Here is a 23,480-nt window from a genome sequence, read left to right as displayed (position 1 = left end):
ACTCTTCCATCTGCATTTGGTTATCCAGTCTTAGTAACACCAATGACTCTGGATTTCTGGGGAGTGATTTATATTACTATTAGAGCTATCTATTTCTGCAATACTTGCCTAAGCAAAAGGGTATGATGCAGAAGGCAAGAAAATGGATCCCAAAATTGATAATTATGGGAAAATGGAAAAATAAGTGAGTGGGAAAGTTAGTTGTTGAAATTGCTTAACTAATCTCTTCTAAATTTATAGTATTGTAATCAGAGATAAGTAAGCTGTCATGGTTCTAAATAACACACCCATTGCAAGGTTGACATAAGCTTTTTAAATAATGTGGACTTTTGGAGAATCCAAATCTTGGAATATTTTTTTCTGAACTTAAAGCAGGTCCAGAAAATAATTAATCTTGGGCTTTCAGATTCTTAATATTATCTTAACTTAATACAACTGCAGAACTGGGCAAAAGCTAAGAGGAATGAAAAGATTATTTGCCGCTGAAAAAGAATAAGGGTCAATTATCCCCATTTTTTTCAATACTGCTAGCAACAGAAGTTGCACTCCTACTTCATAAAGTCAGATCGTGAATCCCATTGCATTAAAAAAAGGATATTCTTCAACATATTGGTTTATCCAGACCAAAATAATATGAGTGGGGATCACCTAAATACTTTTCAATATAACTTTATAGTACTCTAAAAATTTTAGAAATATATCAAAATAGAATGCATTGCAACTTCTCTTAGATATGGTACACCACACTTTGGAATAAGATAATCCATCCTCAAATGTATGGGCTTTAGGAAACCTGATCCTCTGCACATTTTTTTTTTTTTTTTTTTAGATGTTAGGGATTTTGAGCTTGAGATACTTTGGGGAATGAAAAGTATTGCTGCATTATCACCAGTAGCTGTGACTTTGCAGTAGAACTAGAATGATCTCTTCTCTGCTTCTCTCCATAGAACTGTCGTCACAACACATATAGGGACCACTGTGAAAGATGTGCACTTGGATTCTATGGGATCGTTAGAGGAAATACCAATGACTGTCAGCCTTGTGCCTGCCCTTTGACCATGTCAAGCAACAAGTAAGTAGGGATTGCTTATGCCCTTTGTTTGTATTCTGTCTTTCCATGGGAGTTCAAGGGACTTATATATCAACATCTTTCATTTACCCCAACAATCTGTGAGGTAAATGAGACTGAGAGAATCATTCCAAGGTTACTCAGGGACTTCAGTGCTTGAGAATGGACTTTGTCTGAATTCAACACCATAGCCATGATCCTGCGTTGGCTCTCTTTGTCTTTAGTCTAACTTTTCCTTGGGTTCCTTGGTGAAATCCTGCCTATTGTATCACACTGAGTAGTGACTGCGCCACTTCTGCTAAATTGTCTCGCTCAGAAATGGCTTCTAGGCTAGTTAGCTATTTAGGAATCCATAAAGAGTTGACAATGTGATAGTCAGTGGATAATGAATGAGCATTATAAAATTATACTCACAAGTGAAGCTACAGTACAGCTCTCAAGTTCAATGCAGTCACAAGGGAGCTGTAGGAAGCTTCTGCTCATATTTTGTGCTGCGATAAAAGCATTACATTGCCATGCAGTGAGTTTAGTAATGTATTGAGCCCTTCTTTAATGTTATGTTGGTCTGGGATGACTTGTGAAGGATCACATAATTTAAAGCCAATCATTACTCTGAACAGAAGAATTAGTGTCACGCATGAATCAAGAATCATAAGAACTCAATCAAAAAAGAAAAGCGACCTCTTCCCTGGTCCAACACCTCAAAGCCACAGGACATAAAATTAACTTTAAAAATACCAGAACTATTGCCAAAAAACCGAACACTTCAACAGCAGAATAATCAGAGAAGCCATAGAAATAGAAAAACGCCCACACAGCATGAACAAACGAGATGACACCTCCCGCCTCCCAGCCATTTGGAAACCCGCCCTCATGAACAGACGAATACCTGCAACCTCACCACTGCCCATCCAAACCCCTCCAAGCCATACATGAAGCAAGCCGACACCAACATTATTATTTCTGTTCTGAAGTCTGATTTAGCTATCAGAATTCTGATAGCTATGCCAGATTACTTTCTGCTTCATTGCTCTGATTTCTGAGTGGCTTTCTACCTTCTATTTTATTCCATATCAGTAAAGAATTGCATTGGAGGAAAATCCTGAAAGGAAAAATTGCTGAGAAGGATTGGAAAATTCTGGAAAATTATATAATCTGACAGACCTAAGGTGTCCTGTAAATAAGAAATATTGGTTGGAAGGGAGGAAGAAGTTGTCTGACAAGAGGAATGGGGATGAAGAATATTAAGGACAGTGTTTGTTTTTCTTATTTCTTGCAGGCCTGTTCCCCAGGTTTTTATAGACTTGCTTCTCCATATACTGGCAGAAGGCCAGGTCCTGCCCTAGGAGCCTGTGTCCCTTGTTCATGCCACAGGCATAGTGAAATGTGTGACCCCGAAACCTCAATTTGTCAGGTATAAAATGTATACTTTTTCTAGATGATTTACTCTATTCCTATTTTCCACATTCTGAAGACATCTTTGCAACTGAACTCAATAAGAATTATTGGACAATACAATTTTAATGTCACTTTTACTGTCGGTTTTATCATTTTAATTGTAAGACTTACTAAAATACTAACTAGTTTCTTCTAAGTCATTCACATAATGCTCAGAAAATAAGTACTGACTTAACCATAGCAGGAGCAATAGCATCTCTGTAATGAAGAATAAAATAAAAACATGTAATTGCTCCCCAAACTTGATTGGCTGCATTTGCAGGATGGCAGAGTTTAATGTCTGCTCTCAAACATGGGTCTCCACATGAGGTTACCATAAACCATAATTAGTGCGAGCCAGGGCTAAGAGTTTCCTCTGCCAAATGGTTTCAGAGGTAATTTATTTTATTTTCTAATTTTATTTGATTATTGTATTATTTTATTTATTCCTTTTCTACTCCCATGCTCCTCTTCTTTTACATCCTCCCATTCAACTTCTTGAGCAAGGCTCAAATGACAGAGAACCAGCCAGCTGAGGCTAGGGTAGAAAATATCTCCCTTGATTTTGTTTTTGTTTTATTTTTAATGGAAGAATATGGGACTCTTCCATCTGCATTTGGTTATCCAGTCTTAGTAACACCAATGACTCTGGATTTCTGGGGAGTGATTTATATTACTATTAGAGCTATCTATTTCTGCAATACTTGCCTAAGCAAAAGGGTATGATGCAGAAGGCAAGAAAATGGATCCCAAAATTGATAATTATGGGAAAATGGAAAAATAAGTGAGTGGGAAAGTTAGTTGTTGAAATTGCTTAACTAATCTCTTCTAAATTTATAGTATTGTAATCAGAGATAAGTAAGCTGTCATGGTTCTAAATAACACACCCATTGCAAGGTTGACATAAGCTTTTTTTAAATAATGTGGACTTTTTGGAGGAATCCAAATCTTGGAATATTTTTTTCTGAACTTAAAGCAGGTCCAGAAAATAATTAATCTTGGGCTTTCAGATTCTTAATATTATCTTAACTTAATACAACTGCAGAACTGGGCAAAAGCTAAGAGGAATGAAAAGATTATTTGCCGCTGAAAAGAATAAGGGTCAATTATCCCCATTTTTTTCAATACTGCTAGCAACAGAAGTTGCACTCCTACTTCATAAAGTCAGATCGTGAATCCCCATTGCATTAAAAAAAGGATATTCTTCAACATATTGGTTTATCCAGACCAAAATAATATGAGTGGGGATCACCTAAATACTTTTCAATATAACTTTATAGTACTCTAAAAATTTTAGAAATATATCAAAATAGAATGCATTGCAACTTCTCTTAGATATGGTACACCACACTTTGGAATAAGATAATCCATCCTCAAATGTATGGGCTTTAGGGAAACCTGATCCTCTGCACATTTTTTTTTTTTTAGATGTTAGGGATTTTGAGCTTGAGATACTTTGGGGAATGAAAAGTATTGCTGCATTATCACCAGTAGCTGTGACTTTGCAGTAGAACTAGAATGATCTCTTCTCTGCTTCTCTCCATAGAACTGTCGTCACAACACATATGGGGACCACTGTGAAAGATGTGCACTTGGATTCTATGGGATCGTTAGAGGAAATACCAATGACTGTCAGCCTTGTGCCTGCCCTTTGACCATGTCAAGCAACAAGTAAGTAGGGATTGCTTATGCCCTTTTGTTTGTATTCTGTCTTTCCATGGGAGTTCAAGGGACTTATATATCAACATCTTTCATTTTACCCCAACAATCTGTGAGGTAAATGAGACTGAGAGAATCATTCCAAGGTTACTCAGGGACTTCAGTGCTTGAGAATGGACTTTGTCTGAATTCAACACCATAGCCATGATCCTACGTTGGCTCTCTTTGTCTTTAGTCTAACTTTTCCTTGGGTTCCTTGGTGAAATCCTGCCTATTGTATCACACTGAGTAGTGACTGCGCCACTTCTGCTAAATTGTCTCGCTCAGAAATGGCTTCTAGGCTAGTTAGCTATTTAGGAATCCATAAAGAGTTGACAATGTGATAGTCAGTGGATAATGAATGAGCATTATAAAAATTATACTCACAAGTGAAGCTACAGTACAGCTCTCAAGTTCAATGCAGTCACAAGGGAGCTGTAGGGAAGCTTCTGCTCATATTTTGTGCTGCGATAAAAGCATTACATTGCCATGCAGTGAGTTTAGTAATGTATTGAGCCCTTCTTTAATGTTATGTTGGTCTGGGATGACTTGTGAAGGATCACATAATTTAAAGCCAATATTATCGTGCTGAATCAATTTATCTAAGTATGTCATGCTAATGATTCTCTCATCCCATTATTCTTTTGCAAATGTGGCTTAAAATAAAATTAATTTCATGCAAAGAAGTTGATTTCTTCCTCTATTTATACCTTGTATCCTATTTATATCTTGTATCAGTTTATTTATTTAAAAAATACACAATGTTGATTTCCATCTTTTGCAATGCTGAATATCTCACCATTGGATCTATCCTTAATGCTGTGCAGACAACACTGATAGACAACACTGATTTGTGCAGACAACACTGATACTTCATGCATATCTCACATGCAGATTTAAATATCTATTGACATACTAGCCAATGTTTCTTCAATTGAAAGACACCTAATAAAGCTCTGTAGGCATATGAGTTTCAAGCTTGCAATACTCTGTAAAGCTCTTCTTTTCACTTCTTTTAATAGATTTATCTAGACAAAAAGAGAACAAGCATGACTATTTTCCTGCTGCATAACCCAATTAGTTTATCCTATTTTTTATATCATAAGCATGGCTGAGACAGTTTCAATTCCACACAATAGTTTATCATTGATAATGTGGATCTCAAGAACTGTAGCTTATTGGTGGAAAGATTTTGCTAGGAATGAAAAAAAAGTTCCCAGTTTGAATTTTCCTCTACCAGGTCCTCACTGGGTGGCTCTAAGTAATATATTCTTTCAACCTCAGTCCACCCCAACAGAAGTATAGAAAAGGTGCTGACCTACTTTAAATTATATTATAGGGGTTATATTTAGATGAGGCACATGCTTTTTAAGCACTAAAAATGCCATAGAAATTTTTTTTACTTTCCAATTATTAGATAATTTATAGCAAATTTAAATGAAAGTATAACTATGCTTCTGGGTCATCAAACCTTTAGAAAGGTATTGTAGAAATGGAGCATATTCAGGAAATAAAAAAACTAAAATAATTCAGCGGCTGTAGAAAAGGTATATTTGGCTTTTCTTGTTATGACAAATGTAAGTTAAAGAAACAGGATCAAAGTTATCAAATTATGCATAGTATAGTGGAAGTTAATTACAAATCCTAGGAATGTACAATAAAGCTGAGTGATAGCATATTTAAAACAGATAAAAGGAAACACTTTGTACATGAACTTCACAGATATATATTGTAGCAGTTCCTGTGATTGTGCAATTATTTTTATTATACAGATTAGATGAAGTTTAAAAAAAATAAAGCTCTTGATGTTTTATTCTTGTATGTATGATTTAAATATATGTAGAAATTTTAATGAGAAAAACAATACAAATTTTAAAGGAAAAATAGAGAAAATAAAGAAAAATAATGAACAAAGAAGAAAGAAAGAAGAAAAATAAAATAAAAAAGATTATAAAGTTTCAAACCTTCTTAACAGTAGTAATAAATACATTTTACTTTCTGTCTCTAGATTACATAATAATTTTTTCCATCCATATTTTACTCTTCACTTTTTTCTTCCACAAAAAGTCTTTTTTTTAATTTTAAAAGAAACTTTATTAGCGATTAAAAAAGAAAAAAAAGAAGTCTATAAGCGATTTCCAATCACTAATAAATGAGGATATTTTCCTTGCCCTAATTAGACAAATCAGTTTTGCTCTCTCTACTAATTTTATCTTCTTCACCAATTGTAATTCCTCCATTATAATTGCTTCAGAATCTTTCCACGTTTGTGCATATAATAGTCTCACAACAGTAACCATATGTACAAATAATCTTCCACAGCTTTTATCTGATTGTTTATCCATTATTCCCAGCAAGAAAAGTTTTTGCTTCAGACATTTGAAAATTGATCTTGAAAATTCTTTGAATTACTTTGTATATTTGAACCCAAAATTTTCTGGGTTTTTTTTTCAAATCCACTAGGTATGATAAAATGGCCCTTCCTGTTGTCTACATAGCATAGATATGAAATACCTTTATGCATTCGGGATAATTTCTCAATAGTTATATACTAATAACATATCATCTTATTTAAAAAGTGTTTTATATTATAACATAATGTGCATTTCAGTCCTTTCAGCCACATATTTTCCCATTGTTCCATTAGTATATTATGTCCATAATTTTTAACCCATTTTATCATACATTTTTGACATGTTTTTCTTCCGTTTCAAATTTCAGCAAAAGTTTATACATTTTGGCACTTAACATGTTCATTTTTTGTAGATAGTTCAGCTGTTCAACTCCAAATATCTGGTTATCTACCTTAAATGTTTCTGTAGGGTCCTTGGTACTCTCATAACATGATAGTTTTCTTGCAGACATTTCATTACCAACAGGGGTGGGATTCAAAATTTTTAACAACCGGTTCGGTGGGCGTGGCTTAGGTGGTGGTCATGGCTTGGTGGTCATGTGACTGGGTGGACATGGCTTGGTGGTCATGTTATTGGCTGGGTGTGGCCAACTCAATATCACTCACATCAAGGCACATATCTCCCCTGGCATCTCATGACTGTGGGGATGCTGCAACAGTCGTAAGTGTGAAAAATGGTCATAAGTCACTTTTCTCAGTGCCATTGTAACTTTGAATGGTCACTCCACACAAGCAAAGTACCAGCAAAGGAGGGGGAAAAAACTCCAGAGATGTTCATGAGACAGGAAGCCTAGTCCTGCCAAGAATGTAATAAGGGTAAATGAAGAGGCAGTTTCTAAGCAACACCAGAATGTTTCCTTCCTGCCTTCCTTACAGGATTAGGCCAGTAATTTCTTCTAACAACCAGTCCTCCGAACTGCTTAGAATGTTAACAACCGGTTCTAGAGAACAGGTGCGAACTGGTAGAATCCCACCCCTGATTACCAAACTAAGTAACATCATCATGTTGATGTTACCTAGTTTGGTAATGAAACGTCTGCAAGAAAACTACCAAACTCATAGAATACCAAGGACCCTCAGTTTAACCCTAAGCTACAAGTATTCTCTTAAATCTTGCTCTTAATTGTGCATATAAAAACCAATGAAAACTAAATCCCTCTCAGTTAATCATTCTTTTGATTTCATCTTATATTCTCCATACTCTTCTTCCAACAGCTTCCTTCTAACAGCTAGCCATCATTCTTTGCTTGCTGTTTATTTTCTTTACAATTCTTCTTGTGCTGAGATCCGTAATGGTGTTTTCAGGCACAATCTGGGTTTATTTCTTCACTTCTTATATAGTAATTTTTTAAAGCTTTATTAACCTTAACTTGATTGTAACACAAAAAACCATGCCATCTGATTCTGAGGTCATGTCCTTCCATCCAAACCAAATAGCAGGCTGTAAAATCATTAAAAAGATTGTTAAAGAGAGATCCAATCTAGAACTAAGGAGAAATTTCCTGATAATAAGAATGATTAATAAATGGAACAGCTTACTTCCAGAACTTGCGGGTGCTCTATTACTGGAGGTTTTCAAGAAGAGACTGACAGCCATTTGTCTGGAATGGTATACATTCTTGTGCTAGAGCAGGAGGTTGGACTAGAAGACCTCCAAGTTCCCTTTCAACCCTATTTTTCTATGTTCTATATTCCAATTCCAATTTCAAATCAGATAATCTCCTTGCTCCTTTGCATCTTGGATGATTTATATTTAACCCTTGGGACGTCTCAGTGATTATCATTGACTGCTAGTCATATGCTATCTCCAATGGCAGTAAACCCCTGGAACCCATAGGAAATATAACTAGAAAGATTATGCTGTGCTCATACTTTGTTTATGAACATGTTATAGTATCTGGGGTGACCACTAATCAAAACAGAGGACTAAAAGATACAAGTGATTGCTCTGATCTAGCATGGAGGTTCTTATATATGTCTGCATTCAGATTTGGTGTGTTGTAATTGTTATGAAACAGTGAGGTCCAGTAGCTTGCTTTTCTGCTTTAACTCCCTTCCCAAAGGCCAGGATCCTAAAAAAAAAATAGCAACAGTTTTACATCTTTACAATTTTTAAATGCTTTCCTATTTCTTCATCTGACATTCAGTTTTCAGTGTGTAACATAACATAAAACAATCTTCATCTGGAGAATGTGATTTGGTTTGTGGGTCTATTTTTAGTGAATTGACAATGTGATGATAATGAGTTTGTGAGTGATCAATCTCTTTACACTTTTTTGCAACTGCATAATTTTATTATTCATTCAAGCACTATTGATTTAATGCATTATAAGCAGGGGTGGGATTCTACCAGTTCGCACCTATTCTCTAGAACCAGTTGTTAACATTCTAAGCAGTTCGGAGAACTGGTTGTTAGAAGAAATTACTGGCCTAATCCTGTAAGGAAGGCAGGAAGGAAACATTCTGGTGTTGCTTAAAGAAACTGCCTCTCCATTAACCCTTATTACATTCTTGGCAGGACTAGACTTCCTGTCTCAAGAACCTCTCTGGAGTTTTCTTTCCCTCCTGTGCTGGTACTTTGCTTGTGTGGAGTGACCATTCAATGTTACAATGGCACTGAAAAAAAGTGACTTATGACCATTTTTCACACTTACGACTGTTGCAGCATCCCCACAGTCATGAGAGGCCAGGCGAGAAGATGCATGCCTCAATGTAATTGAATTGGCCACTCCCAGCCAATAACATGTCCATCAAGCCACGTCCACCCAGCCACATGACCACCAAGCCATGCCCACCAACTAAGCCACACTCACAGAACCGGTTGTTAAAAAATTTGAATCCCACCCCTGATTATAAGCAAGGTAGAGGAGGATGCTGGCTCTTACCGTAGGAAAAGGAAAGTTTTTGCGTGGGATTCGAATGCCATAGCACTTTTGTGTTAATCTGGGTCAGCAGTTTTTGTACAAATCATTGCAAATATACTCATACTTCCATCAGTTGAAATCTTCCTGCTTCTCTTGATTCACATATTAGATCACCACTATTAAAGATTGAACCTTCTCTCATTATCATACTGCCCTACAATTATAATTTTATCAGTATCATAGCCGCCATTATTGTTAGACCCCCTTCTAACAAACCATATAGGAATTCTATTATATGTATACGTTAATGATCAGAAAAGTAGTTTTGCAAGCAGAAAGTATTCTGCCTTCTCAAAGCTCACTCTAATTTCAAATGATGCATTTTTGACATTTTTATATGAACTTTTGATAGGGAAAGCTTGGGATAGGGAAAAATTATATTTATCGGCTTTGTTTTTCAATGAATCTACTTATTTCAAACTTGCCTCTGCTGGATATGAATGCTGGTAGTTTTAATCTCAATACACCTGGTTCTACTCTGCTCAATAGATTTACACAATAAAATTTAAAGGGCAACATCTACGTGTCATCTCCATATAATAAATAAGTACAGTATTACCAGTGAAAATAAAATAACCTTGCAGATTGCAGCACAATCTTTGCCCCAGGGTTGAACATACAATATCATCCTCACCCTCTAGCCAAATTAGTTTTCTAACTGTTCAGAGAGTTGCTAATAAATCAGTCCAGCAATTCCAGTTTTTAGAGCAGATTGGTAATTATCCCCCCTAAATTAATACAAAACTGGCTTAATTTCATATAATATAATATTTAAATGCCGTGGGAATTAAATGCGGGATTTGCCTTAAATGGTCACATTGATATTTCTATGTCCTGAAATATACAGTGGAATGGAAGGGTTGAAATAGAAAGAAAAAACAGGGAAGAATGAACTTGTTTGGTTTGTTTACAAAGCAGCTGTTATTACTGCTGCTGTGAGCAATAGTTGTACATGACATCTACTGTATGTGTGATATAAACGCATATGTTGTGTTTTATCCTCAATCGTATAATATTGGATACTGAGAATATGTTCCGATGAAGACAGAAATGAACTGACTACCATATCTTTTGCCCAAATGATCCTGCATCTAGAGTCCCTTTCCAGCTAGATGATAAAATAAACTAGAAAGAGAGAGAAAACTAACTTCCAATCCTCTTTCCAATCTGACATGAACTATTTGTAATACTTGGTTCCACTGTCAAAAAAATAAAATAGGACCAAGTTGTGCTAGCGTACTGGAGGGCTTTTTTCTTTTCTTATTTTTTACTAATTTCTCCCAATCTCATCTTCCAAAAAAATAAATTGAATTCCAAATGAAAATGGTAACCTGAAACCCATGTTTTCTTATAATCTCTATTTTATGTTTACAATTCATGTATTTACTTGTTAGGTGGCAAATGTATATACTGTACATTCTTTTTACCAACCCAAATAAAGGCTGGAAAAAAAAACAGGTGAGAGCCATAAGAAGCTAGTATCGAAACCTCTGTCTTCATTTTACTATCAGAACTTAATTGATTATTTTTTCTTGCAACTCCAATGCTGTACTGAAAATGCTGTACTCAACTCAATGTTGAGCTGAAAGAAAGTTACTCAGACCAACCCAAAAGATATTCAAACTGCTTTCATGGTGATCTGCCATGGCTTCCATAATGGAATAAAAAATAAGCTTATATGAAACTTCTCTGTGTTAGCCTAACTAGGAGAGATTAATTCTATAAACTTCATTAACAATTATATTTTATGCTTTTTAAAAAAATCTCCTAAACTATACTTTGACCATAGTGTGACTTGATTGTAAATATTGTTGGCTGAATGTCTGGGCATATTGGTATTAATTTGAAATCATTTTTATGGAAATATAGTATGTAAACATTTGAGAAAATATTTGTATTAAATAAGAGGCCATGGGTTTTAAAAGTGAAAGTCAAAAAATGCTATGTTAAACTGTGACAAGAAAAATGCAGCTTATCTATTGAAACTCTTTGAGCTTTCATCCCATTCAAAATTATAATAAGTGTGAATAAATAAAGTTTAAAATTATATCTTCCAAAACAAAATACAAATAGATTTAAGATTTTCTCCTCGTTGCATGTCTTTCCTTTCCAAAATCATGTACATTGTACTTCTAGAAGCATTATAAGGCTTCCACATGACATAAGTTATGTGATATCTGCCTATATTTTAGTTATCTTAGAAATAAAACAATTTAAATTGATAGCATGACTTGGAGGAGCAGACGTTTAAAGTACCATTTGTGTGAAGCTCTTCTTTGAAGCTAATATATCCTTGGTAAAGGAAAGAATTAACAGTGTTATGTTTTTATATACAAGTTTCAGTCCCTCATGTGTTATTGAAGGAGTTAACGATTACCGATGTACAGCTTGCCCACCTGGATATGAAGGACAGTACTGTGAAAGGTAAGGGTGAGATATTTAAAAGAATCAAAATGAAAGTAGTATGCAACAGGACATTCCTAGAATCAGCAGAAGTGCATATACACACATGTATACATATGCATATACATATACACACACACTGTATGTGTGTGTGTGTTTATGGTGCGTGTATAAGTATGTAGGGTATATATACTTATATGTGTGTATGATATATAGATATGGCATGTATCTGGTGTGTGTGTGTGTGTGTATACACACACACACACACACACACACATACAATGTCTGTGTTAGCCTAATTAAAAGCAATTCCACAAACTTTTATCCATTCGCAATTCTAATGAAAGGAATATGTTTTTAATCACATAATTGATGCTGTAACTCTAAAGTGATAAATTATGTGCAAGATATTAGCAATCATTTCATGATCTAATGAGCCATTTGATTTCTAGGATGTAATACATATTTCAGTGGGCAGAGCTTTTTGATTAGGTGAAGACTTCATGGTGTTTCTCTGATACTTCCTTCATAGCTTTTTATTAAGCAATAGAAAACACTCACTTTTTTCCCCATAATGCAAAAGCCAGCATGTCCATTTTGCATTCAAAAGCATATTGTTTATAAAGCAGAGTTTCTCAATGGTGGGGACAGTATAACTAAATGTGTAACATATTAAATAAAAAAGACAATAATAATAGAAAGAAATTCATAGAAGAGAAACAATAATTGTCCTTGTAGAAAAAAAATTTGAAAATTATAATATGTTGATTAAAGAACATAATCCTTGTACAGAAATTTCAAGAAGTAAATCAAGAAAATTCATATTAAGCATGTGAAAAAGCTGGTTGTAAAATGCATAAAACATAAACTATGGGAAGGTTGGTGTATATGCTAGATTGGCTTTCATCATGTGCTGCTAAATAGGGAGTAAAAGTACTACTTTATTCCGTATGCATAATATTTTATGTATTGCAAATTATATGTACATGAATTTTGTTGCAATTATTATTCAGGATAAAAAAACAGCATCATTTTTAAGCTTGCATTTCTATGTTCAAAGAACATTTTTGTTTAAAATTGTGTGCAATACAAATATGTAAAATTGTAAACAACAGAATTAATCATGAGTATATTTTGACTCATTCGTTCATAGAGAAGCCATTTGCACTGAAATTCTAAAGTTCTTTTTATTCCATTTTTCATTCTCTAGATGTTCTCCTGGATACACCGGGAACCCAAAAATTCCTGGTGGATCTTGTCAAGAATGTGAGTGTCACCCACATGGTTCGCTACCTGTTCCTTGTGACCCTCTCACCGGACAATGTGTGTGCAAGCCTGGATCTACTGGCTGGAAGTGTGCAGGATGTGAAGCCTGGCATGCTCGTGAAGGCATAGCATGTGTTTGTATGTACATTAATAATTATTAACAGTAGATCTGGTAGATTTGGTAGCTTGATTTATTCTTCGAGTGTAAAATATTTCTGAGATAAGTTATTATAAGTGCAGCAGACTCCTAATACAGCTTGAACATATATGAGCTTTGTTATGTTCAGCTGGGTTCCCTAGTTTAATGGTTCCTTAAATCACTGATAATCTAAGAAGGTTCTATACATGTCAAAATTAACAATAAAAATTACATTTTTAACGGCCAAAGTCTCACAAGATTATCAAATCTTAGAAAGTATCATGCAAGGTTTCAAATGAAAATGTGAAGTTTGGTAAAGTTGAAAAATGTTGGCAATTTTAATTTTATTTCATGTTAAACAAACCATAATCCCCTTTTAAGTCTTTCCCCTCCTGTTCTCAAATTCTTTGACAGATAATTTGCACTGTTTAATGTTTATATGTACTCCTTAACATTAAACAAATGACTAGCTGTATTTTGTTGTTCTGGGGTAGGGGGAGGAATTGTATTTACTTAGTCAGAAAATATTTCTTCCCAACAAAAGTTCTTCCCAACCTTTTTCTCAAAGTTACTTTTAATATCCTTAGCTCCAGTTCAGCAATGACACAGTTGATAATTTCCCTCCCACTTCTTATACACTGCTTTTCTTTTAGCATTGCATAAGTTCTTGTACTGTAGCTGTGAATGATACACTGTTCCTGCTTTTTGTCCTTAACACATTATAAATTCTTGTTTAATTTCTACCCTTGAGCCTATCAAAATGAAATGAAATGAAAATATATTGGATGGGCAAGAAAATGATCAGTAATAAGTGAATTTAATTCCCTTTTTTGACATATAAATTATTCTTAATCAGCTAACATGCTTCCTAATTAAGCAAATATTTGCTTGAAATAACACCTGGAAAAATTTAATCATAACTAGAAAGCAAACTCCTTGTAGAAAAGGTAAACCATATTTTAACCTCAAAGCTGCTGTAAAGGCAGATAAAATATGCACAGATTAAATTTTCAGAATCGGTAAAGATCTAAATAGGTTTTTCTATACATTATAGATACTCATATTACAATACAGAATAATTTTAACTGGTTTCAAAGCAGTTAATATAACAGTTTTTTAAAGTAATAAAAAGCAGTCAAGGCCCTAAGGAAAAGTAGACTCTTTAGTAGACTCCAGATTAAAATTCCACAATATTTTTTCTGAACAAATGGTTACCAAATACCAGGGTTATGGTATGGTGGTTTCAGTCATAAAAATATGTACAGCTCAGAATTACACAAATTAAGGAGTACAGATAGTCCTCAACTTATGAACACATTTGGAACTAAAATTTTTGTTGCTAAGTGAGTTAAGTGAGTCATGCCCAATTTTATGACCTTTTTGGCCATGACTATTAACCAAATCACTGCAGTTTTTAAATAAACTTGGCTTCCCACATTTACTTTGTTGAAAACTAGCTGGGAAGGTCACATATAATGATGACATGACCCCAGGATGCTGCAACCATCGTAAATACATGCCAGTTCCCAGGTGCCCAAATTTTGATCACATGAACATCTGGATGCTGCAATGGTCATAACTGTGAAGAACACTTCTAATTCACTTTTTTCAGTGCTATTGTAACTTGTAAATGGTCACTGAACAAGTGGTTGTAAGTCAAGGACTACCTTTATCAAGCATGTCTACTGCTAACACTAACATCTTTAAATATCCTGATTTCCAGCACCCAGTGCGTGTGTGTGAGAGAGAAAATATTCAACACATTATTAAAAGTAAACAAAACTGTAAATTATAATACCTGTAACCATTTGCCAAAGGAGGAAATTTATTTTGCTGAGGCAGCTAATTGAGGCTTCTCTTCCTTGCACCCTTACATTCTACCTGCTTCACAGGTGAACAGTTCTCACTAGTCAAATACATTGATTATATAGACAAGCGACTTGCAACTTTTTAAACAGAAGAGTGGTTGTTAGCTTTCCGCTACATTTAAACTCATGGTGTTGTAAAATAGATGCATACATGGTATTTTAAGATTGGATGGATGCATGGATGGATGGATGGATGGATGGATGGATGGATGGACGGACAGATGGATGGATGGATGGATCGATGGACGGACAGATTGAGATATAGATAGATGGGACAAGCAGGCAGGCAGGCAGACAATCCAACATAACAACAATAGCTCCAAGCCTACCAAAAGAAACAGTTATGACACTCCCCAGGTCTCGGAGGCATGTAACTCTAATGCCTCGATAATCTTCAACACTGCAAGCATGCTTTAGCACAAGCAAATTCACCTTTAGAGTAGGCTTGAATTCTTGGTTCTCAGTTAACAAACGTTCCACCAACAAAATGTGCTCCAACCCTAAAGATGGGAAGGGGAGCAACTCTTGTATTGCTTTTGAATCCTTCTGAAAGACCTCAAAACCTTCTTCAAAGCAAACTCTGGAGAATTGGAGGAAGAGAGAAGGGGTCTCAAGCAATCATCTGCTTAGGAAATACTTAATTTCATCCAGTGTGCTTCCAATTAATGCCTTGCTGAAATGCTGCATGGTTTTTTGCTTTTCTCCATGAATAACTGTAATCATCTTGGCTATAATGCTGTATTTGTTAGCAGTGAACACTAATTCTTACTGACAGTTTTATAGACTAAACTGTGGTGATATTTAGTCATGTATAAATTATATAATTATCATTTTGTAATATTTCCATTGCTCCAGTTTAATCCAGTCTTTGAGTAACTGTACCTTGTCTCTTTTATTAAAGAAGGGACAATAATGTGTCTCCTCTTTTCAATTCAATTTCCAACCCAGAGATATTAATTCATGCTAAATGTTCGTAGACCATATAATAGGAAGCAGTTATTTGTTAATTTAGAGTATTTTCATGTCTTTATGAGCAATTCAGGTTTTTTATCATGCTGAATTAAGTTGGTTTTCATTTGCATCCCTTTTTATAGTATTTATTGTCTACTGCCTTGAGCTTAAATAGAAAAAAAAAGTAAAACCAGGAAATCAAATAGTGTGTTGCTATTTGTTGACAATACAACAAATTATTAATTTTTTCAAAATATAGGCTGTTTCTGCTATTTATTTGCTTAATAGTTGCTGAACATCTACCTAATAAAACTGCACTATTCCTTGACAAGCAGGTAGATGTTATGTCAAATTCACAGCTTGGTGTAAATCCTTATGTTTAACATGGAAACATACTTTCTTTTGGTATGATAAAGAGAACATAAGAAAATTTAGATCACTAACGAATTTTTCAGGTATGCATACATAAAGTAGAAAATATTGCCTTCTTGCTCGAGCAATTATGATGCATTTCAGTTCAAGCAACAAATCAGCAGAAGGAGAGTGCCAGGCAAAAAGAAGGAAAGAAAATAACTGAAAAATAACTTCTTGGTGCTTCCTTGTACAATCCCCAATTGCCTTCTTGTCTCATTAAATCAATTTGTATCTTCTCTAGTGATTTGCTCTCTAGTTCTGCAGTTGAAATGTACTTTTCTGCACTGACCGAAACAACACATACCTGTTTTTAAAAGGAAAAAATCTCTGTCCTAAATTTAATTGGATATAAAATAGCACAAGATGGGATAAAAGTTCACCGAATGTTGACTTGTAGAAATATATCTCTAACTGATAAAGAACTTAAGAAAGGTAGAATTGCTGATCTACCACTATGTTTAGTATTCATTTGAAGTTGCATGTTTAATACAGGTAGTCCTCAACTTGCGTCCTTAATGGAGCTTGCTCATGATGTTCATAAGTAGTGACAGCTGTAAAGTGCATTATCGTGTGACTTACTCCTATTTTATAACCTTTTCTGCAGAAGTCATTAAGTGAGTGCCACGGTTAAGGAAACCCATTTTTCATGAGGGGACATTTTTTGCAGGAAACTAGAAGTAAATGTCAGTTTTTGGCAAAAAAAATGTCATAAATTGTGGTTACAGTGACTATAAGGTGCTGTATATAACCACAAATGCAAGTTAGTTGCCAAGCATCTGAAATGCTGTCTTGTGATCATTGGGGGGGTTGGGGGAGCTGTCATAACTTTGGAGCCAGGTCATAAATACCTTTTGAGGAGTCCATCGTAACCTCAGACAGTCCATAAACGACCAATCATAAGTCAAGGAGTACCTTATTTTCTTTCTGACCCCAATGGTTGGGTTCAGAGGATGGTTAAATAAGATTATTATATTTCTGCTACTTGGCAATAAATTAATCCCTGCATTAGTGGATTTATTGAAACTCCTTTTTGTTTTACTTGCTGCCTTCCTAACCCAGTCAGAGAAAAGGATGGCGTTGCCTGTTATGGGAAGTGAGGATGCTGCAAGCCAGAACGGGGCAATTGGGATGGGCAACGAGGAGACTATTAGTTTTTTGCTTGCCCATATATGGATGGAGAACATTGCAAATGAACAATGGGGAAGAGCCATTAGTGTCAAATTAAAGCTCTTTCATGAATCAGTTGAGTGCAAAGTAAGAGTATTCTTGAGTTATTAATATATGGTAAATTGCGGACAAGGACAAGGCCTTAGGCAATCATCTATAAATATGAAATTTGAATCACCAGAGAGGGAAGAATATCTAGAAAAAGTTCTTTGATGATCATATGTCTATTTTTGGTTTTAAAAGCTTATCTTTTCACTTTAATGGACAAGTCTTCTTAGCACATCAGAGTGAGGAATTGAGAACTAACCATTCATAGGCAATTCTTATTTCATTCAACATTTTTAGTTATTTTTAATTATTCTTTGAATTTTTGCACTACTCAATTCACATAAGTGATATATTCAAAGCAAGGAGAATATAATTTCCTGCTTAACCATTAGGAAGAATCATAATCTTTCTGTGTAGAATGGGATTCCTACTTGAAGAAATCATACACATACGCAGATGGCTAACTGTTTACAATAGCTCAAAAAAATAAAATGCAGTTATTTGTTGTATGTCCAAATATTGTCAAAGTAGTTCAGTAATGCTGCCCGTTAAAAACTAAGTGGATCGATAAATAGACTTCTTTCACCACAAAAAACAAAGAGATGCTAATTAATTTAAATCAATCGTAAACAAGGATTTAAAGTGGGAGCTTAACTTACCATATTATTAAAATTTAACCACTTGAGGGTATAGGGTTGTATTTTTGTCCTATGAAGACCATGAACTAGTGATGTTAGAATGGTGGGTTAGCTTGTCTAGATAATTTTTTGTGGATACATATCAATAAAAAAATATTGTGCTATCACTGCCTCACAGAATTTTGAGGTTCAGACTTCATCATCTTTTGTGTTTTCCTCCTTTCTTTATTCTTACCCCAAAAATATTACTAAGAGGAGAAAGCTGGAATCAAATTACAGTTTTAGTAAGATCTTTCCATCTGGAAATGTGTTAGAATATGCGCTATTCACTCACTACATATTCCCTAAATCATTCTACACCTTGTTCTATACATCAAGTTTCTGCACTCTTGTGCATAATTCCCAACCTTGAGTGTCAAATATTACCAATATACTTTCTTAAAATGCTCCTATAATGATCTCTTCTTTGACTGGCATTGTTTCAGTGGCTTTACCACTACTACTTCCATTACTCTCTTATTTAAATCTCTGCTATTAATACTGATATATAATTGAAATGGGCCTTAAGTAGCTATTAATTTAATTATTTCAAACCTTCTCTTGCCCTTTGCCGTTCTATCCTTTTGTTACCCCTCCCCATCTAAACTAAATAAGATTTTAAGCTGCTCTAGGCTGTGCAATGTGATTTGTGTTTGTTATTCTAAAAATTGTATATTGAACTCTTATCTAAAGAGTATTTTATGTCACATTGGCCTTCTCACTAGATCTGGACAATTTTATATCTATTTATTCAATCTACTAGAGACATCTTTGTTTCTCCACCTTTTATTGCTCCATGAATGTTTAGGAACCAGTTACTGAATGTTAGTGGCCTTATATTTTGGAGAATTTTATGTATACTATAAAATGTTTCTCAGTTGAAATAAGAAGTATTTGCCTCAGATGTTGAACAGAAATAAATATTTTTTATTGTCTTTTCCCCCAGCTTGCGATGATGAGTGCACTGGTGTCCTTCTTCGTGACTTGGATCAATTAAATCAGATGACTCTAAGTGTTAATCTTAGTGGACCACTTTATCCACCATATAAAATGCTTTATTCTTTTGAAAACACAACCCAAGAATTAAAGGTATAATCAAGTCCATCAACGTGGTTTGGATCTCACATAGTAGCATTATTTTAAACAACATATGTTATTATGCTTAGGTTTTAGCAAAACATGGCTTAATGGTTTAATTGTTTTAACCATTATCATTATGATTGATTTTTCAATGCCTGATTGAAGAAAAGAATAGTATAAACAAAGCATAGAGGTATTGTAAAATGTTGGAATTTATTGTTGGACTGTATTTTTCTGCAACAACAACAGCAGCATTCAGCCAGCAGGTGGCAGTGTTTACAAGTTTAGATTTATGGTATTGTTGTGGTTCGTGGCAGCAGTCAGGAGGATATTCCCGAGAAGCCTGTGCTGGGTGTGAGTGAGAGCAGGATGATTCATGGAAGAGTAGCGCAGGCGACTCGGGAGTAAGAATGCAAAAGGCAAAAGTTCAAAGGAGTTGGTGTGATGATTACAGACTCTGATTTATTGGACTAATTGGCTGCAAGCCATCTGTTATCTATAAAGAGGGTTATTTGTGGAATAAAGCCGTGAACATTTCAGTTTTGGAGTTTATCTGTGTTTGCTTTCGGAAACTTCAGCTGGATCAGAACAGTTCGCCTTTTGCCAAGACGAAATTTATTTTTCTTAAGAGATGGATCAGCTGAGAATGCTTTGCTGCAGCAACAGCTGGCTATGTTAGCTACACGGGTAGGACAACTTCAGGCTCTTGCTGCTCCACCTCCTCCTCTCCCTCGTTGAAGAAAATGCCTAGTTGCTTTGACAGACAGGTTTGAAGGTAACCAAGATATGTTTCCAGCTTTTTGGCGACAGTGCCAGCTATTCATTAGCTTGAGAGCTGAGGACTTCCCCTCTGACCGGGATAAGGTGGGTTTTGTAATTGGCCTGCTCTCTGGCTCTGCAGCATGCTGGGCCACACCCTTGCTGGTGCAAGATAGTGCTCTGCTGAATGACTTCTGGGGGTTTTGTGAACATCTGAGGGTAATGTATGAGGACCCTAGTAAGACCCAGACTGCTGCTCATCATGTGAAAGACTTGCAGCAGGGCCAGCAATCCTTGCAGGAGTATGTGAGCGAGTTCCGGCTGCTTAGCCAGGATTTGGCTTGGAATGAGGCAGCACTTATGGACATGTTCCAAGACGGGCTGGTGGATGAGCTGCAGGATGACCTGGCGTAAGTGGACTGTCCTGTGACCCTCACTGAATTGATTCACCTGTGCCTGAGGATTGACGCCCACCTGCAGAGGTGGAACCATTGTCGTGCTTCCCGAGCACCTCCTGTGGCCCCTGTTGTGCATAAAATCTCTTTCCCACAGGAGGAGCCCATGGATTTAGGTGCCGCCAGACCCTGCTTGTCGGTGATGGAGCACAATAGATGGCATGTCAAGGGGTTGTGTCTCTACTATGGGAAACCTGGACATTGGGCCGCTTCATGTCCCAAGAAGCAACAAAGGGTGTCATCCCCAAGGCCTGCTTCTCGGACCCAGCAAACTTGTTCGGTTCCTGTACCTTCTCCCCAAACCCAGAAATCCTTGGATCGGGTACACGCAGGATTTGAATCATGTCCTTCAGAAGTGGATTCCGGACCATCTCGGAATTTGATCCTGGTGACCAAAGTGTTCCTGGCCAATAGTTCTCAGGAGATTCCAGTGCATGCTCTGGTGGATTCCGGCACCACCATGAACTTCATGGTGGCCTTTGCAGAAAAGTATGCAATTCCCCAGTGCTCTGTTGACCCTCCTCTGCAGGTTGAAACCATTGATGGCCAGATGGTTGTGTCTGGGCCTATCAAGGCCACCACCCAACCCTTGTATTTGACTATTGGTGCGCATGAGGAGGTGATTCAGTTTTACCTCGCTTCTGGATTGCAGCTCCCTGTGGTTTTAGGTTTGGCGTGGCTTTGGTCTCATGACCCCCAAATCTATTGGTTCCAGAATATGATCACGTTCCTGAGCCTGCAGTGCATGGACCACACCTGTCGCATCTGTGCAGGGATGATAATGAGTTCACCCGAGGTGTCTGTGCCTTCGGAACTCCAGGATTTTACAGATGGGTTCAGTGAGCAGCAAGCTTTGAGGCATGCTGATACATATCATCCATTTGTTGTGGAAAAGCCTGAGTATCTGCGTCCAGAAGATCAACTTCCACTCCAGATGGGACGGCCAGTAGAATCATTCTTCACTGTGCAGGAGCCAGTGGCTTTATGGATGGAGATTTGGGAGGCGCAGCGGCACAATGCTTGGGCAGATCAGTGGAGGCAAGAAGTAGGACCCAACTCACTGTGGTCATTTGAAGAGGAACTCTTGCGCTACCGCAACAAACTCTATGTCCTGGCAGAGCCGCTTCAGGGTCTTATCTTGTCGCAGTGCCACAACAATCCTGTGGCAGGGCATTTTGGCCTGTTCAAGATATTGCACCTTGTGTCTCGGACTTACTGGTGGTTCCGATTACGACACGATGTGCAGTCTTATGTAAAATCTTGCATGCGATGCCCGAAGGCTAAGGCAGATTATAAGCGAGTAGTGGTCCGTTCTTGGAGAGCGCTGCTGCCATTGACTGTGGGGGATCGGGTGTGGTTGTCTACCCGGCATCTTCCATTAGACTGGCCAGTGAGAAAGCTTGACCATCAGTACCTTGGCCCATTCCCTGTAGAGATGATGGTCAACCCAGTCACCTACAGTCTGAAATTGCCTCATTTATTATGGGTCCATCCGGTGTTCCATCGCTCCCTTTTGGTTCTCGAATGACTGGCCTGTCTGCTCCACCAACCTGACCCTTCCCTGCCAGCACCATGTGATGGAGACAATTCATTCGAATACAAGATTGCCAGTATTCAAGACTCTCGATGGTTAAAAGGGCAATTTCACTACCTGATTGAATGGAAAGGATACAGAATGGAGGCATTTACATGGAAGGATGCAACTTCCATCCATGCCCCAGATTCAGTGAAAGTTTTTCTCATTCGATTCCCATCTCAGCCACATTCAAACTGTCAGACCCCGGGTAAGGGCTAGAGGGATAGTGTTGTGGTTCGCTGGCAGTAATCAGGAGGAAGTTCCTGAGAAGCCTGTGCTGGGTGTGAGTGAGAGCAGGATGATTCATGGAAGAGCAGCACAGGCAACTTGGGAGTAAGAATGCTAATTAATGGCCCCTCCCTCTAGGGAATAAAATGCCTGGTTTCAAATGGCTTTTGCCTTTGCAAAAGGCAAACGTTTGAAGAAGTGGTGTGATGATTACAGGCTCCAATTTATTGGACTAATTGGTTGCAAGCCATCTGTTATCTACAAAGAGGGTTATTTGTGGAATAAAGCTGTAAATCTTTCAGTTTTGGAGTTTATCTGTGCTTGTTTTTGGAAACTTCAGCTGGGTCAGAATAAGTATACACTTTATGTTCTTTTGTTCTGAGTAGAGTTTCCTGTTTCCTGTTACAGTTAAACAGTTAAGCAGTAAAGCACATGGTGATGGTATACTTTGTTTGGTCTGTGGGGCTATATTTAAATAGAATTTCTAGCATAAAACAACCTGTCAAGCACTGTGGAAGTCAGAAGAGTCAGGCAGTTCAAATTATAAAGATTTAATGCAATCTTAAACTTTCTACAAGAATCTGAGCTATTAAGGGTCAAGGGAAATTCAAAGTGGGCTAGACTTAGATCTCTTGTGGATGTGCAGGGACTTATGACTGTGTTTAACCTTTCCCTCAACTCAACCTGGCCATCTCCTACATATCCTTTCTAACATGTAATATCTTTAAGCAGGCACTTTACATATTTAATAGTTGTAGATTTAGCCATATACATGTATGTTTTTTCTTCTACATAAAGATATTCTATAAATTATTTTTATATACACCATTACAGTAACTGAGATTAAGATGCAGCTTCATTCACCAGGATGGAAAGCATGCATTTTTCTACTAGTAGTATTGGACCCA

General features: G+C 36.6%; 1 protein-coding gene across 1 annotated transcript in view; it reads left to right on the top strand.

Annotated features, from left to right (window-relative positions):
* The window catches only part of LAMA2 (laminin subunit alpha 2), a 432,393-nt gene that overhangs the window by 296,580 nt on the left and 112,333 nt on the right, over positions 1–23,480 (top strand). Inside the window, exons 30-34 of the mRNA XM_087941278.1 lie at positions 2,349–2,483; positions 4,053–4,177; positions 11,879–11,965; positions 13,155–13,348; positions 19,421–19,563. Of these exons, the coding sequence (XP_087797404.1) occupies positions 2,349–2,483; positions 4,053–4,177; positions 11,879–11,965; positions 13,155–13,348; positions 19,421–19,563 (684 nt within the window). The remainder of the gene's footprint in view (positions 1–2,348; positions 2,484–4,052; positions 4,178–11,878; positions 11,966–13,154; positions 13,349–19,420; positions 19,564–23,480) is intronic.

The sequence above is a fragment of the Pseudonaja textilis genome, chromosome 1, assembly GCF_049901715.1.
Source record: "Pseudonaja textilis isolate UNSWEBS1 chromosome 1, rPseTex1.2, whole genome shotgun sequence".
Taxonomy (NCBI): domain Eukaryota; kingdom Metazoa; phylum Chordata; class Lepidosauria; order Squamata; family Elapidae; genus Pseudonaja; species Pseudonaja textilis.
The sequence above is the reverse complement of the archived record's forward strand: the minus strand, read 5'-3'. Positions and strand labels throughout refer to the sequence as shown.